At 39.5% G+C, this 17,987-nt stretch overlaps 1 protein-coding gene across 1 annotated transcript; it reads left to right on the top strand.

Annotated features, from left to right (window-relative positions):
- Positions 1–7,545: 7,545 nt before the first annotated feature.
- si:ch73-70k4.1 lies at positions 7,546–13,688 on the top strand. The gene is made up of 4 exons (XM_035657021.1): positions 7,546–7,760; positions 9,244–9,382; positions 10,447–10,955; positions 12,901–13,688. Exons 1-4 carry the CDS (start codon positions 7,630–7,632, stop codon positions 12,971–12,973), a joined length of 852 nt encoding a protein of 283 aa, XP_035512914.1. The 5' UTR covers positions 7,546–7,629; the 3' UTR covers positions 12,974–13,688.
- Positions 13,689–17,987: the final 4,299 nt, after the last annotated feature.

The following is a 17,987-nucleotide window of genomic DNA, read 5'->3' as shown; positions in this document are numbered from 1 at the left end:
GCAGTAAAGGCTTGGATCAGCAGCCACGTTAGACTGCAACGTGTTTCAAGCTTGGCACTGTTCCTCAGGCAGTGTCAAGAAGTGTATGCTGACGTGTCTATGTATAGAGAAAAAGAGGAAGTAGCACGATAAATATGTCATAAAATAAACCAAATACATGCCAACAATAGGATGCTTCAATTACACAGTGTCTGCAGGCTCTTAAAAAGTCTAAAATCCAATAAGCTTTATACATCCTTTATTTATCCTAAAAATCCCACTGGAATTCTGTTTCCATGACGGAAAAAAACATCTGGTACATTGTTGTTCTATTCTGCTTACATTAATAGATGATCAATAGAGTTTTTTGTTGATTAATTCTAATTCCAATTGCATGGTGTCCTTCAGAAATCCAATAATGTGAATTTTAGGCTGTAACATGTCTTAAATATGACTTGGACAGGGATTAAAAGTCGACTGAATTAATTAAATTAACGTTACTTGTAGAAAGTTGAATTTTTCAGTCTCACTTTTAAAAGGTTTTTTTGGGGGGGAAATTGGTAATAATCATGCTGTAACAACTACAAAACCACATCAACATGGAACCAATACCAATTTTTCTTCATGTCCTTCCCTAATGGACACAGGTTAAATAAACTTAGTTAATGTGCCCTCTTGGATGCCCCTAGAGTAGATAAAACACGATAAAGTGCCCTCCAGGAATCCCTTCCAGTGGAGAAATCATGCTAAAGCTCCCTCTGGGGCAGTGGTTCCCAACCAGGGGGTCGGGGCCCAGACTAGGGGTCACTAAAGCCTCCTAGGGGGTTGTGTGGTCTTTTAAGGTGTTTAGGCCAATATCTCAGCATTTGGTTTCTTCTGTGAAGAAAAGTAAATGTTAAGTAAAATCAGTTGTCTAATAGAACAATGGCCAAGCATCAGGGACAATAAAACTAATAAATAAAAAAATAATTAAAATTAATAAAAAAAGAAGCCTATTAAGTATAAAAAATGATTTTAAAAAAAATACATAAAAATACACAATCAAGACAGAGAATTGTATAGAAAGATCCATGAACAGGAAATAATCTGCTCAGGTGCTTTGGTTCATTGTACAGTTTTGAATATAATATAAAATATCCATAAAAGCAGGGGTTTTCAAGTTAACTAAATGATAGAAAGGGGGCAGACTGAACAATGTCAACACAGTTGGTGTCCTATGGGTGGGGGTGGTGAGTCAACGGTGCCATAGTTTGTGGTTTATGTTCTGCAGTGTTTGTGGTCTTTTGGGTGTGATAATGGGTTTGTCCATGAGAGTGAGTATGATCTGTTTTGTTGTACTGACTGCAAAAACAAATGTCTCGAACATGCTTTTTTGACACGAACGGCTTTACGGCAATTCCACATAAACGCACACGCCGCCCTCAATAACGGTTAGTGTATAATGTATTACCTCGGATAGATCATTGCTCCACACGAAAAAAGTTGCCCGATTTGAAAAAAATGCACATCAGCAGCGGTAGAAAGGGGAGCGAGGGTGCCGAAGTTGACGTTTTTTTACTATTGTTTTGTTAAATACACTCCCATATCTTTATTTATCTCTTCTATAAAACATGCTATTTACCAAAATTTAAAACCAGCTAATAAATATCTAGTATTTTACCTGTGTGCAGGATTTAGTGGCATCTAGTGGGGAAGTTGTTGCATTTGACGACCTGGGAATGTGTAAAAGAAACTACGGTGGCCGCAAAAGGCCCTATGTACAGCCAGTGTTTGGTTTGTCTGTTCTGGGAAGAAACATACACTGTAGAAACATGGTGGTTCAACATGGTGGACTCCATAGCAGAGGATCCGCTCTCTCTGTAGATATAAACAGCTCATTCTAAGGTAACAAAAACACAATGATTCTTATTCAGGTGGTTATAAACAAATGAAAATATACCTATGAATATTATAGTCTATTTCTGACAATAGATCCTCCTAAATGAGCCACATTCCAGCAAAAAAAAACGCCACTCAATTGAGTTTATTACAAAAAATGCCCACTTGTTCACCAAACCCAAAAAATATGTCATGGGAAAGTGCAAGCATCTCACTGCAGAAAGTAAAACGCCTTGTTTCTGGTAAAAAATGTATTAAAAAAAAATCAAAAGAAAGATAATCGTGTCAAACTTGTTTTGCATTAGAAAAGTAATTTGTAAATCTGTAGTAAATGCTACAAATAAAAATGCTACTGGTGCCTTCATTTAAGACAAAGTCACTTGTTTTTATTATGCTAATTGAAGAAATTGTGTCTTATTGTAAGATTTTATTTAGCTAATTATTAAGCTTACATTAAGGTTCAAAGCTCAATAAAGTGAACAAAATACTTATTTTAGGAAAGTCTATCTTAAATAACTGAGTTTTTCTAATTTTCTTCTAATATTAAGGTCCATTACAGTTTTTCAGTGGCTTGATTTTTATGCTAGTTTTAAGAATTCTAGACAAGGTGGTAATGTTTTTATTTTTTTGCTTAATACAAGAAAATTGGATTATATTTAAGGATATTTGTATCTAGGGGGGCTGTTTTTGCAGTGCACCTATAAGTAAAATAGCTTTAGTCAGTTTCAAAAGTGAAAAAGTACAGGGTCTGAAATGCTCTCAAAACAGTAAAACATACTGGCATTTTTACCAGCTGTTTCTGTGCAAAGCCAACTGAAACTTCCAACAGGGTCGGGTCTCCCTCTTCTTCCTATTTTGTCTTTTTCATCATGTTACGTCTGCTATGCGTGATATGCACCAGTTTTGATGCTGAGAAGGTGTGTAGTGCTGGTGAGGTAAAAGTTAAAAGTTTGTACTTTGTGACTTCCCACCTCTGCCACACAGCTACTGCAAAATGTAGTTACACTACTAGTTTAATTAAATGTAGTTCACTACTCCCCAACACTCTTAAGTCAGTATGAGAAAGAATGGACTTCTTTGTGCGCATGAATGAACAATTAAGTGATTTGGAGTTCTGGGACCAATATTTTTAGTTCCAGCTTGAGCTGAAGACAATAACAAAAACACTGTTCATTTCATTCATACAGAACATGTTTTCCAAAATGCAGACCAGGAAAATGTGTGATCTGAAAAACATCTGTAAATGGAGAGCATGCCCCCGGACCCCCCTAGGTTTGGGCTAAACCCTGAATGTGTACAATGTCCGGCTCTGCCCCTGCCTTCAGGGTATCTGGTAATATAGTTGGAAGCTGCACATAAACTGCTGTTTTCAATAAAGCACCGAACGCCCCTAAAAAACACAAACTTATTATATTATATATATATATTATATTTTTATATATATATTATATTTTTAAATTAACAGATTAAACAAAACAAAACACAATGTGTTCATTGGTGAGCTTTAGAGTCGTTGGTAGGTGTACTTTTGAACTTGGGACGGAGCCAGGCTAGTTCCCCCTGCTTTCAGTCTTTATGCTAAGCTAGGCTAACCACATCCTTACTCCAGCTCTGTACTACACACAGACATGAGGCTTCTCATCTCACTCTGTGAAAAGCTAATAAGTCTTTTATTTACCAATTGTTGAGCAACTTTTATTTCTAGAGTTCACATAAACTGCATCACATCATCATCATCATCATCATCATCGGCATGGTCAGTGATGGTTCCAGTGTTGGAGCCACAGGGTTGGACTCGATCCCACTCAGCTGGCAGATACTGTGAGTGACCTTTTCTGAGGGGGACCGGAGCCTCCGCTGGGCTTATCAGTCTGGCATGAAGCCATCCTTTCAGCCAGCACTGAGCTCTGGCAGCTACAGTCTGGATGTGGGCCTACAGTACCACACTGGCATACTGCATCACTGTCTGTGTGTACATCAAGTGGTAAAGGATACAAGCGAGATACAAAGCTTGTGTTTCCTTCAGGCTTCTCATCATATCAAGGCCAAAGCTGCTAGACAGTATGGAGTGTATGCCAAGCCTTGTTTTCAATGATTCATAATGTTGCCAGCATGCACTGCTTGTCTTCCTGCTCTCATCCCCCCCCCAAGAGCTCATCTGTGCTCATCATGTATGTGCATACTTCTTTATTTGTTATCCAATTATCCAATTTTGACCAATCACGACATTCACCTGTTAATCAATCTTCAACTTTTAGCTGTACAGAGCTTAGATTTCTTAGTTAGCTAGCTAGCAACAGTGTTTCTTGGGGCGGAGTCTCACTTTTTACTGTACAAAAACACAACTTTATCAGCGAATTGGATAAAACTGGATCATATTTTATGGAGAAAACATTGTCTGGTTTTCCCTCTGATGTCCTGCATAGCTGCCATTAACATGCAAGGGAACGGGGCTCAGCAGCCTCCAAGTGAACATAGCCAGACCAGGACCAAGCCTCTGAATCAGATGGAGGCCAATTTGATGACAGCGGTACAGAGGTAATTTATGGAGTCTCCTGCACTTGTTGGTAAAAGTGGCTAACTGCTGGTAATGGCAGCACCAGGATGCCAGGAGCCAAACCAGGCCAAAAACACACATTCAGTATTATTGGCTATCAAGACTCTGCACATGCAGCATTCAAACATCACACTGCAGGGACAAGAAGAAAAACACTTTGAGTGGAGGGGACTTTAAAGGCCAGTCTTCATTTAGCAGGAACACCTGAATGGTTTGTGTTAATGTTCTCATCACTCCATGGAGTGTTGGAGTTGACCGATGGTATAACCTCCTGAACACTTGGTGTATTTCTTCAAGTTAAACGGTTAAGGCTGCTGCTACCTCACTTTGACTCTCCTCATCATCTTCGCCGTCGCCATGGCAGCAGAACACAACACAGCATCACGTGTGACAGATGACATAACGTTTCTTTCCAGGCGCCGGATTGCTTTTTCCCAGAGTAGCACTATGTACCACAGGTCTGGCCCACTGCTCTGCTTTTGTGTTTCTTCCCCTCTGTGGTCGAAGGAGAAAAAAAACTTGATTGGCCAATGTCAGCATTTCAGGAGCAGTCCTTCTGGAATACTCATCTTATGGGGCACTGTTTCCAAAAAATGCTCTCACCTTATTTCAAAGTGGCAGGTTTTCCCATAGTGCTGTTTTCCATTCTTTTAAATAATGCTCTCCTCTTTCCTTTCTTTTCTTTTCCTTCCGTTCAGTCCAGCTTTCCCTTGTCTTTTTCCATTGCATAATTGTAGCCACTCTCCGTTGGTCCCTCTCTTCTGGCCAAAAGCTTAAAAGGCTCAGAAAGTCCCACCATTATTATGACTTCAACTTTCCACTTTATGTGTGTCCTAGCAGAGGGAACACAGTATTATCATTACAGTTAGCATTCTCATATGATGTAACCTTCAGTGTCAGTGTGCACTGAGTAGAACTCAGTGCAAAAGTGACATAATATCTTGTGTATGAAAAGTCAGGGGCGATACAATCAGACAGTGGAGCGCTATCATGTCGTTTCATCCTGTTTGCTGTTTCGCATTTAGAGAGAATCTTGCACTCTAATGAACTTAAACCATCCGTAATTTTTCCGCTACTTACAAGATGGTGTAAGGTGGTGGTTAAACAAGGTAGTCCAGATGTCCATCTCTCCATCAACATCTTTGACGAAACAACACAAACTTCTTGTTTATATTACTTCCATAGCCGGCTGTGTAGACATTGGGGCAGCAGTAACTCAGTCAGTAGGGACTTGGTTTGGGAATTGGAGGGATTCTGGTTAAAGTCAAGCAGTGGGGCACTGACCTATGCAGGGGTGCCAAGAAGTATGTGTCTCAGCTTTCCAGTCACTCCTAATTTATACACTATAAACACTGTTTATGCACCCCAGTGTGCAGAAATATTCAAATACTATTTATGCAAAAAACGGCATGGTTTTTGCCCAAAATTGCATGGGATTAGCATAAAGTGGGTATTTCTACAAAAGGGAGACATGTGGGTAGCCATAGAACCCATTTTCACTCATATCTTGAGGTCAGAGGTCAAGGGATCCCTTTGAAAATGTCTTTGCCATTTTTTCCATCACCAACATTTAGCTTAACTTTGGAGCAATATTTAGCTCCCTTCCCAACATGCTACCATGACATGGTTGGTGCTGAAGGATGCGTTAGGTCCTCTAGTTTCATATGATACCAGTATCTTCTATCTACCACAGCCTCTGAAAGATAAAATAGTAAGGAGGAGTAATAAGATGGCACAGAAAATACTATTTTCCTCCCTTAACACTGGATTCAGGTTTTTTCACATTCCTGATAACACTGATTATTTTCAGCAACATTTTTAAAGAAAGCTGCAGGACAATAATTTTCAATTCCCTACTATAATTTTAAAATGACTTATTTGTAGGTCAGATTCTGTTTAGCAGCATAGTCAATCCATTTGCAACTGCAACTGCAACTGCGTCATTGCCTTTTAAAATCCCATTCAGAACAAGCTTTTATTATTATTATTAGCTTTTTATGGAGCTTTTAATCACCTCTATCTCTTGATTTATTATTTTGCTCAGTTTTCATGGAGATAGCTCATTTGCATTGATGCATCTGATGCTTGTCAGTTAAGAACAAAAGGTAAATGTGTCTTTTTTAAATTCAAACTACCAAGGTCAAGTATGAACCTTGACACTCCTAAAGTTCTTTTAAGTGTATTAAATGGCTGTCACACAGCAGCAGGTAGCCATGTGCACTGCACATAATTATTCATAATTAAGCACAGGGGATAGGTTTTTCCTGGATAATCAAAATAAATTACACGTCCACTGGATTATTATGGTGACTTCTAAGTGAATCTTCCATGTTGTTTTTGTCTTTACTACATTTTTAAAGAGTATTTACAGCAGTGGCATTATTGTGCAAATGTTAATGTACCCAAACAAGACTGAATGCATCATTTTGAAAGTTAAAAATTGAATATGCAACAGATAGTAATAATGCATGCCTAACTGCATGTGATGTAACTCTTCTCAAACAGGTTTGTGCACATCAGCGAGCTCTGGCAGGGGGTTCCAGAGTTTTTCTTTGGAGAGCAGTTTCAGATCTGGGTTTGGGTAGCACCCGGGCTTACCAGCACTGCAACATTTAGTTTTACTTATAGCATACATCATAAAATGTATTGTCAAACAAATAAAGATTTGTCATCCGATTAGCCTGAAATGTTGTAAAAGTAAATGTTGATGTTAGACACTTTTTAAAATTATTATGAATTCATGTATTGCATATAAATTTCTTGCTCACATGTAATTTACAATGTATGAATTTAGGTTGTAACCTAAACCTCTTAGTTACTCCCATGTAAGATGAGCTAGATTAGTTAGAAGAGTTACTTATTAGCATTAACTCTGATAATAAGTCAGGTAAAGCAATATTTTAGTAGTTTTAGGAAACGTACAGTACAGTTTTAAGAATGACCTACTGCAGCTTTAATAATCACCTGTCACGTCACACCACGTTAACCAGTGTTTGCATATTAAACATAAGCAAACTATATTTACATGTTCACATTATATTTTCATAGATTTAATGACTTTTTACCTTTACTTCTTTGTGTGTGCCTACGCGCATGCGCGGGAGAAGAAAACTTTCTGATAGAATCAAGTGACGTACGGTTTCAGGAAGGAGGAAGTCCCTGGTACTCGCACTAGCGCGAATTTTCGAAGCTGTTGTGAAAAGTAATTTACTGAAATGGCTGAAAATCATTCAAAGTGTAAACTGAAACGAAAGAAATCCTCTGTAGAAGATCTCCAGCCGGAACTCTCCTCCAGGGGACCGCTGAACAACAGTTGTACCACCATGTTCTCCGGGGCAGCTGGGAGGTGGGTGTTCGCTTTACCGCCAATGTTTGACTGAAGAGGATCTTAACGTCCTGTTCAAAGCTGGATTATTAAGTTCGATTTTTGGTTTCCATACAGTTCGTTTAGTAAAGCATTTCCCTGGTGGGAAAATGAGCCGACAAAGGAAAGCTCGAACCTCCATTAAAACCTCAAGAGTTTAATGTTTTCTTTTGCACCAGCTGAAGTAACGTTACATGATGGACAGGTACTTTACCGACAAGTGACATCTTTAGATAGGAAGCGAAACCTTTCACAACTGCTTCACACTGTTAGTTTACAACGTTGCACTTTGGTCTAAGTATTGATTTGCCGAATGACACATCTTAATCTCTTGAATATTAACACAAGTGTTCCCGTTCCCCTAACAGCCACGGAATAGATAGAACATGAAATAGTCTCTATAAAGGGGTTTGGTGTTCTGTGAAATTGTGTACAGGCTACAGCTGATTTGTACCCCCCCCCCCCAAACAAAAAAGGAAAGAAAAAGAATAAATAAAGATGAAAGGTTTAACTATGATTTACTGGAAATAGTATTTGTAAAATAGTGTTGTTCAGGACTGTGAGAGGTTGATAACCAGTGACAGTGATCAACATTATGGCTGTGTGAACAGTCCACTTCATTTACCTGTTGTTTATTGTACACAAGCAATCTTGCAAACAAATGAGCTAAAGAGAGTGAGCTTGGAGTTGTTTTGTAATATTGATATTAAGCACATTATTATTCAAAATGGACACCAAGAAGTTTGATTTTTTTTTCAAAATCAAGGAAACAAAGTGGAGAAAATAAAAGCCTCAGTAATAGAATTCAGCTCCTAACTGACACAGTGCCGTCGGAAATGGAACAGCCTAAGCTTAATAAGGTAAGATTGAGCTGTTGTATTACATTGCACAGGTGCACGTGGGAGCACACTGGTAGATGAAATGAAAACACAGGAAAGACACCAAATTTGACAGACTGCATGGTGGAAGGAAATACTCATATAAGTGGTCTGAGAGCCATTATGCACCTGTATATCACACAATTTCATACAGCTATTTCAAAGAAATCACCTTCTTTCTTAAAATGCAAGCATATCTTAATTTAGCCTTTACTATTTTAATATATGCAGGGTAGGATCTACAGTTCTCTCTCTGACTTTGTTATTTACACAAGCAGACACTGTGCACCAGATCAAAGAGCAGTTTCATAAATAATTTGATTGACAGATTAAAAATGCATACAACATAATTAAAAAAAAGAGAAAAAAGCCAAAATGAAAACGTCATCATACCCTTTGTCCTCTATCGGGTAGTCGAAGATTAAATCCAGTTTTCATACATCTGGAAACTTAAGAGACTGCAAAAAGCTGCTATAATGCATTCAGAAACACGCTGGATGAGGGGTTTGCAAAGATAAGGCAGGAGTTTCAATAGAGAAGACAGTGGTAGTTGTGTGGAACAGACAGTGTGTAATATCTGCTTTCAGGTCAGTGGTTGCTGCAGCAGTGTGGTGGAACAGACAGCAGCTGCCTGCTGTGGAGAGTCTGTGGGCATTGACACTGAAGGCTGCTCTGGAGAACCAGCACTGGGACATGGTTCCTGATCTTCCACACCCATCCACAGTGGTATGTTACCGCAGAGTGTTCCTCCATTGCACAGTTCCTGTAGTGAATGACGTTGACCTCACAGCAAGACTCACATCAACAAGCAAAAGTTCTAAATGTTCAAAGTTCAGATGCTTAAAAATGTTGAGGTGTAGATCAGGACTACAGCTTTTTTCTAGTAATTTCTCTTCTCTAACAAAAACAGTATTCATTAACCAGTTATTTCCACTGGCTTCCATGGATAATTGCTATTGATAACTCAACCCTTCCTGCACACATGTTTCACATTAAAAGTCCTCCAGTGGATAAATAGGCATAAACCATCCCATTTGCTGTAGTCTTTGAACATTTTCATATGAAAAATCTGCTGTAAGTGTTGCGTTTCATTCACTTAGCTTTACAGCAAGGACACAAAATGGCAAAGTGAAACAGATTGAAAGTAATTACTGATGGTGAGTAGGACATGACTGTCATACTGATGGAATTAGTGGAAATGTTGACCACACTCCATCTAAAGTTGTCTAAACGTGACCGGAATATAAAGTCTGAGGAGACCGAACTGGATACATTTAGCGTGTTTTAGCTCATTAACTGTATTTTTGTCAATGTTACCTTATTGGTGCGTGGTGGTGCAAACTTAAGGAAACCCCCCCTACAAAACACACATTATGGTTTCCACAACATTAATGTCTGGTTATTGTTCTGGATTTGATTTTGTGACTACAAAGCTCATGAATGTAGTGTATGCACCACCAGTGCAAATAGTCCTCACTAATAACTGCTTTACCATGCACCAAAATAACAGCTACGACACAAAAGGTGATACAATGTTCACTGTGATGGATCTGTATGATGTAAGCTGTAAGTATGCATCATTTGTTCATTTTCATAAAACCTCTGGTACAGTACTTTAAAATAGGATAGACTGATGATACATCACTTTCTTTGTGTGCTGTAACAGGTTCCTTTTTTTCCACACAAACCAGGATGAGTCCTTGTCCTTTTTTAAGCTATAAACTTAATCATCTGTCTTAAGTTGTATAAGGGCTCTCCCTCATCTGTTTCTCTTTTATATGTCACTTTAGAGACCCACAGCACTAAGGTTAGATGACCTGCGGTGGTGTGACCTCAGTGAAGAGGTTCTTCCTTTCCCCATACCCTCTCCACCTCCTCGGAGGACTTCGTCGAGTCCAGATCCTCTCAGGCTCAGCTTCTCCCAGCAGGACCTTTCAGTAAAGACCAAACCTGTACCAGACCCACCTGACAGACGGCCGTCCTTTCACAGCAAGCACAGTCATAATGGCAAGACAACATCCCTTCAAGCCCTCACAGAAAAATCACCCTTCCACAGCTGGGAGGGGGAGGCATCACCAGTGGGACCCTCAAGTGTTAGGGGTGGACAGCAAGACAAAGAGACTGGACCAGTCAACAGACAGCTTCTCACAGACCAGGTGACGGTGTCTGACAGGCGAGTTCCTCTGCAGAAGAAGTATAAAAAAAAAGAGGAGGTGGATAGAGAAGCAGGAGGAGGAGGAGGAGGAGGAGGAGGAGGGCTGAAGAGCTGCCCGATGTGCCTGCAGGAGTTCCCTGTTGGGTAAGAGATGAAACACATTTCTTTGAACTCAGGCTCATTGTTCAGCTCCCTTTCACTTCCATCTACTTCCATTCATATTGTGCTCCCACTGCACTCACTGTGGGGCAACTAAGAATAGAAAGACGTGTGGTGTTATAGTTGACCAAAGACAAACATCTCTCCAGGTCTATGCAGATACAGTGAGGATGATAGAGAACTTAGCTATAGAGACCTGGTCCTTCTGACCATAAAGAAAACACGGTCTCACACAGTGACATTCCTCACTACTTCCTACCTACTGCTAATGCTACTGCTAATCCAGATCCTTTGGCTGCCTCCAATGGTCACATGGCTTACTGTGGCTCAGGAGGCCGAGCGGGTTGTCCACTAATCAGAAGGTTGATTCTCCCGCAGCATGTTCAAGTGTCCTTGAGCAAGATACTGAACCCCAAATTGCTCCTGATGCCAAAGTTTGTGTTTGTTATGGTCATCATTGTATGAATGTGTTTGGATGGGACGATGTGACATGTACACTACAAAACCACTTTATCCAGTTTTGAAAAAAAAAGATAATTAGCTTAACCAACTAGTATTTCTGGTGTTGAATAGTGAGATTAGTTATGTGAAACTGTCAAGTTGACTAATCACGCACATCCCTAATTGAAATTGAGTATTAGGGCCAATCCGAGCATATTTTGATGGATGGTATGGGCTAAAACAAAGCCGATCAGAATCTCTTTACCCTCTCTTTACCCTCTCTTCCTGGATGGTTTCTTTTCTTTAGCTGTGATTTGTTGCAGCGCTGCTGTCTTTAACCGCAGCCTGCAGCTCTGACTATGAGTGAACAGTCCTCTCTTTGTGCTTCTGTCGGTCCGGTCCTCGTCTGACCCGGTTGCTCTTGAACCAGGTTTAAGAGCTGGGCTGTGTTGCTCTGCAGGTCTCCTACAGAAACAATGTTTACCTCTGTGTGAATGAACACAGAGGACGGCTGACCTCTCTTTTATATGTACCCACTCAAGTGTCCTATTCAAATAACTGCAGCTTTTCTATTATGAAGTATTGTAAATATTAGTTACTAGAGGTGGAGAGATTTACTGGTGCAAGTCAGAAATCAGTTTTAATGTTAATTAAATACGATAAATCTTAACACTGTCTGTGGATGCTAATACAGCTAGCAGGAGCAAGATTAGCAAGACACGGATATGAAACACTTTCCAGCCACAACTTAACTCCAATTGGGCGAGGTCTACGGTAATAACAGCAGAAACTCTTTTTGTCTGTCTGTTGGAAATGCAGTGAACACAATGACATGTAATCCTGAAATGAGACATTTGTCTTTCATTTTTTTCTTTAAAAAAAAAAAAATACTAAAAAAAAAAAATACTTGGGATTCCTGTGGTATTTTATACTATATATAATATAATATCTATTATATATATATAATTATATATATATATATATATCTATATATATATATATATATATATATATATATAATATATATATATGATATATATATATACCTATATATATATATATTATTCATATATAGGAGATATATATTATTATAATATATATATATATATAGATATATTGTGATATTGTAAGCAGAATGCAACACAAAACAACCAGTGCCACAAATCTTTGCATGTATACCATTAATTAAAAATAATTGATATTGTTTTAAGAATTAAGTGAGTATTGCAAAATATGCAGTTTTCTTTTACTCTGATGTAAAGTTCTTTAAGGCAGAGACAGAATCAGACAAAGGTTTAAACCCTCAACAATGACCGAAATGTAGTTGTAGTTGATGACAATATGTAAATATTGTCATCTTCCTAATAAATGCCTAATAAATTGGAATTTCAAGTATGAGTTTTGATAAACACGGACTGTATGTATCATTCTGTAAAAGTGTGTTCACTGTCAGTCCCAACAGTGGATCTGCTTGTTCATGTCTCTGCAGGTTCACCCAGATGGACTGTGACGGCCACCTGGCCCAGTGTCTGTCGGAGGTCAATGTGGATGTGACCTGGTGAGCCGACAGGATGCTGGCGGCTGTCCAGGAGCTGGGAGGAGCCCAGATGCCACACACTCCAGGTTCATTTCGTACAGAGAGGGACACACCCAGAGAGCAGCTCGTACAGAGAGGGGGACTCCAGACACTGAGCAAACCAGGATGTCCAACGTGGATGTCATGGAAGAACAACTCTGATGGCTCCCCTCAGAGGAACCCTACTGTCATATTTCAATTTAGACACTGTGCTTGAGCCTCTTGGCCTCTGATGTGTTTGATTCCAGCTGGTCAAGAGGATCCCCAAACTAAAATGACAATCCAACCTGCCTTGTCCTCTGAGAGACCAAAATGGAACCAGGCCACATCCTCCTCACAAACTCTCAGACAACTGTACACAAATATCAACTGACTCATTTGAACACAAATTGCACCCGGCCTGGATGTTACCAACATCAGTGGAATTGTTAATGATGATATGATCACATTGTGTTACCTTTTTACTACATTCTGAGTCATTGGAGTTCCACATGTAACAGTGGAATTAATTCAAACAGTGATTTTGCAGGTATTTGTTTTCTCCAGCCCTTTTAGAGACTACAGGATCCTCTTGCAGGGTTCCTGAAAAATTTGGAAGGTGTGAAAATATAGAGACTAGTTTTCCAGTCATGGAAAAGCAATGTTAATTGTCCGTGCAATGGACACTTTTTAAAAGAATCTTTTCTTTTAAATAAAACAATTTCTGCTTGACTTGAACTTTATTGGGCTGTGGCTAAATGAATGTTTATAATTAGTGGTAAACTGTAGAGCAAGAGCAACTGCCAAGCAGGCTGTGATAGCAAGCTAACGTGACAACCAAACACTCTGACCACCTACCTGTAATGAACCTAAAACACTTCATCATGAACCCTGCATCATTGAAAACAGAGGAATAAACCTGGAGTCAACACCAGGTCTACAGCAGCTGCTCAATTATCCTAATGTCCAATTTAAGTGGCAGTACTGATTCTACAGGAGTGTGAGAAGCGGTTCCGAACTGCACCAGGGCGTTTCCAGACTTTGTTGACTGGGGAGGCACAAGAAGGGCACTGATATATACTTGAATACACTCGGCCATAATAACACATTCATACCACATGCAAAAAACTGCATGGGATTAGCATAAAGTGTCTGCAAAGGGAGAGAGAAAAAAGTGTTGGTCGTTCATCAGATATACGGTGAGTTAATCACAGACTCATTACACTGTTAATCATCTATTGCACATGTGTCTTTAACTAAACCCTCACTGAGGCAGGTGGCGTCAGGTGCAAGTTCATTTAATATTTATAGACCACAGCTGCGCAGGATACAAATTTTCTATGCTCAGTATCTTTTATGAATCAGATGTAAGCCCACCATCAGGAATGATCTTAAGAGCATAAATCTAAGAACAATTTTATACATGAGACCTCCGTTCACATCTGGCAACCTGTGCTATAGCCGGAGGCACTGCACCGAAATGGGTGGATGGATACACTGTCAGTGTAGTATAGTATAGTATAGTATAATAGTATAGTTCCAGCACAAAACACGCCTTTGTTTTATGGACTTCCTTCAAGTGCTTGGCGAGGTGCATTATTTTGCACGAGGGATGGTAAATGAATGTGCACACTGGCTTTAATACATGCACTGTGGAGCGAGACTGAGCTGACGAAATCTTTTGATTGTTAATTGCCTTTTCCAGTCTCCCAGTATGGGGGCAGTAAATGGTGATCAGAGGAAGTGCTGGTGTGTAAGGCCAGGCCACACACACACACACACACACACACACACAAAAATTGCATCTGCAAAGATTTTTCTGCTGTAGTCTGCAAAAAGGATGGACTCAGATCACGGAAAACCAGTATCATTTTTAATAATTACACATATTTACACAAATGCGATGAGGCAAAATTAAGCATATCCAACCAGCATTATGTTAGAAAAAAATGTGTGGAGTAAGTTCATTACTTTTTAGATGGAGATTCTTTTTCTTTTGGATGTCTCAATGGCCTTCACTGTTCTGCAATGTGGTTCAAGGACTCCCAGTTCATCCATTGGTCCCTCAAGAAAATAAAAATGCCACTAATGTATCACCTGGAGTGCAAATAGATCAACAAAACATAAAATGCAGCAAATGAGATGGAGTCGGGGAGGATGAAGCTTCCCCGGATGTGATTTCTTCGATTTCGTTGTGTGTGTGTGTGTGTTCATTGTGGCGGGCTAATCAGTGACCGTGGAACTGCTTCATTATCTCTCCTCTCTTTATCTGTTTTCTCCCTGCTTCTAAAGGCCCTTCAGCTAATTGAGACCCTTTGACTCAGGATCAGCTAATTAATCCTATTATGTGCTTATCAAATTAGCACGGGTCAGATTTCATCAAATAAATCTCAGCCAGTGGAGACAGAGATCAACACAGAGCTCATTTTGGAGGCGAGGAGTTCTTTCTGTCTGTGACTTTAATCTGTGCTCGTAGTTGATATTCCGATGTGTTGTGCATGTGTTTGATTTTATCCCAGCCTTTGAATAGCAAGGCTCTAAAATTTAGTTAAAAATATGTTGCTCTTTGTGTATAAAGGTGGCAGTGTATGAAGTTAAAGTTGCATGAACTAGAAACGGCCTAAAAGGTCACTGTATACAAATAAACATGGCTTCTTATTGTTTGTGTACACACTGCACCAGCGGCTGGGGAAATGGAAATTAGGATGTGGTATCCCTTCGATGGATCGTAGCGGTGTGGAGATGAGCTGACAGCGTGGCAAGCTGAGCCTCCGAATCACTGCTGTGAGAGAGCTGACCACCATGTGTTGGGCTGGCTTTACACTGAGCAACTGCAGGTTAAACTCATCAGAACATTCAAGTGACACAAACACAACTCCTGATTAGGACTGGCTAATTAATCTGAAGTTGAAAAATTTTAAATTTTTCTGGCCAAATGCTTTAGCAGGGTTTCTGCTGAGCATTTCAAAAAGGTTAAAGCTAAGCACTTTAAAAGACCCAGTATGAATTGGAATTCTAGAAAACCTATTCACGTCCTACACCTTACTACTAACAAAAAAAGAAGAAGGAAAATCAGCATTGGTTCCATGACAGTTTCGTTGTTGTAGTTGTAGACTGAAAAATGCAAGTAATGTTAACTTTGTAACATTTAATATAGCAATTTTGAAGACCTGTCAAAATCATATTTAAGACATTTTAAAGCTGCAGTGACTTTTATGAAATAACTTTTCGTCATTCACTGAAACTTTCACTATATCCTGAGAGTAGAACATGGGACAGATAATCAGTGAAATAATCAGGTTCCTCTGGCTCCTCTTAGTGCTGCTAATGGGATTTACAAGAATCCACCGGGCCTAAAAGAAAACAACCAATCAGAGAACAGGAAAAATAATTGATAGTCTCATTTGGTGCCAGATTTTGCTTTCTTCAATAGTCAATGCTACGGATGCATTTTGCTCAGTCCAAAATTAGGTGTCCCACTTATTAATAAGTGGGACACTGACTCGTAGAACCCATTTTAGATATCCTGACTTCAGAGTTCATGGGACCTCTTTGAAAAAATTCCATGCCTGTTTGTCCATGGCTAAAATTTAGCCTACCTTTGGAGCGTTATTTAGTATTTGGTACCAATGGATGCGTCAGGTCATCTAGTTTCATATACCAGCATCTTCACCCTAGCTTTAAAGCTGAGCCCACTACAGCGTCAGTGCGAGTGAAAGAGGGAAGGATAATGTGTCCCCCCTCTCTGGAAACGCCCCTGCTGTACAAGCACAGGACTGCAAAGACACAGGGAAGGTATGAAATTTAGGTCATGGGGCCACACGGATGCGGAGAGTACAATTTTGCAGGTAGTGTTATTAGAGTTTTTTCCTGGACCCAGGGGCATTTACCTGGCTAGTTCAGGGACCGGTACGTAAAGGGGGGCACGGGTCAACCGCAAAACACCACACCTAATGTGAAAACTGTCAACGGAACAAAAAAGGTTAAATGAAGTATTTAGTTGAATGGGTCACATTTACAACTGTGTCACATATAACAAATGTTTGAAGTAGCAGCATTAAAATCAAACAAAAACAAAATGTTTGACTGCGATGACACGTCCTGATATTAAACTGCATATCTGCTCAGAATGAACATGTCCCCTAACAGGAGACGTTTTCTATTTCACATCTTTTGGTTTCTTGATGCTGAATGGTGTGGTCCGTTCTTCAGCACCACTGCTAACAATATGCTGTCTGTCCTTTGCTTGTACACTACAATCTCCTGTGCATGTGTTTACATTGTGTCTCTGTGTCTCTGCTGTCCATCACACAAACACGCCCGCCCGCTCAGAGGCTAGCAGAGCAATTCAGATGGATCTCTGAACACCTTCTTTTATTCCTTTTACAAATAAAACAATAAACGGCTGCACATATTATGATTGCAATATGATTCGTGATTAGTAGGAGTGATTATTTTTACATCACAATTTTCATTTTCACTGAATGAAAGAGAAGACCAATTTGGAGGATTATTCCAGGGTGCATGGTGGGCTCCCCCCGCCTGGCGGTTTTCGAATACTGGGTATCTGAAATACTGTAAATTGGAAATGGTATGGCAGTATAGATGCAAACCCTTCAGTTTACTTTCAAAACCACGCCAATATCTTTAGAAATCTTGCTTAATTTAAAACAGGTCCCGTCTGCCATGTACACATTAAACGCAAATATAAATTTATTAAAGTTTGAGTCAACGTGAGTCGTCCTTGACCCTATAAGCCTCAAGTAATCAATCCTAAAATAAATTTAGTATTAGACGCTCCTGCCTTACAAGTCAAATTCAGTCTTCTTGCGTCCCTAAAAATATTCCAAAAAGAATGTATCAACATCGGCCAATACTATTGAAAAATGAAATAATCGAACTTTTCTGAAATAAAACATGATCATCCCAAGCAAATGAAACCCTCTCTCATTTCAAAAAGGTAAATAGTATTAACTATTAGGTTTTCTTTCTCCTCATGTGCCTCCTTGCACCTCTGGTGA

Source organism: Morone saxatilis, unplaced genomic scaffold, assembly GCF_004916995.1.
Source record: "Morone saxatilis isolate NCDOM2014 unplaced genomic scaffold, NCSU_SB_2.0 Contig15, whole genome shotgun sequence".
Classification (NCBI taxonomy): domain Eukaryota; kingdom Metazoa; phylum Chordata; class Actinopteri; family Moronidae; genus Morone; species Morone saxatilis.
This window is presented reverse-complemented; position numbering and strand designations above follow the sequence as displayed.

Bases quoted from the DNA above. Each gene is read 5' to 3' on its own strand.
- si:ch73-70k4.1 (XM_035657021.1), top strand. From the start codon at position 7,630: ATGGCTGAAAATCATTCAAAGTGTAAACTGAAACGAAAGAAATCCTCT. The intron at 7,761-9,243 runs GTGGGTGTTCGC...ATCTGCTTTCAG, and splicing joins TTCTCCGGGGCAGCTGGGAG to GTCAGTGGTTGCTGCAGCAG. The intron at 10,956-12,900 runs GTAAGAGATGAA...ATGTCTCTGCAG, and splicing joins CTGCAGGAGTTCCCTGTTGG to GTTCACCCAGATGGACTGTG.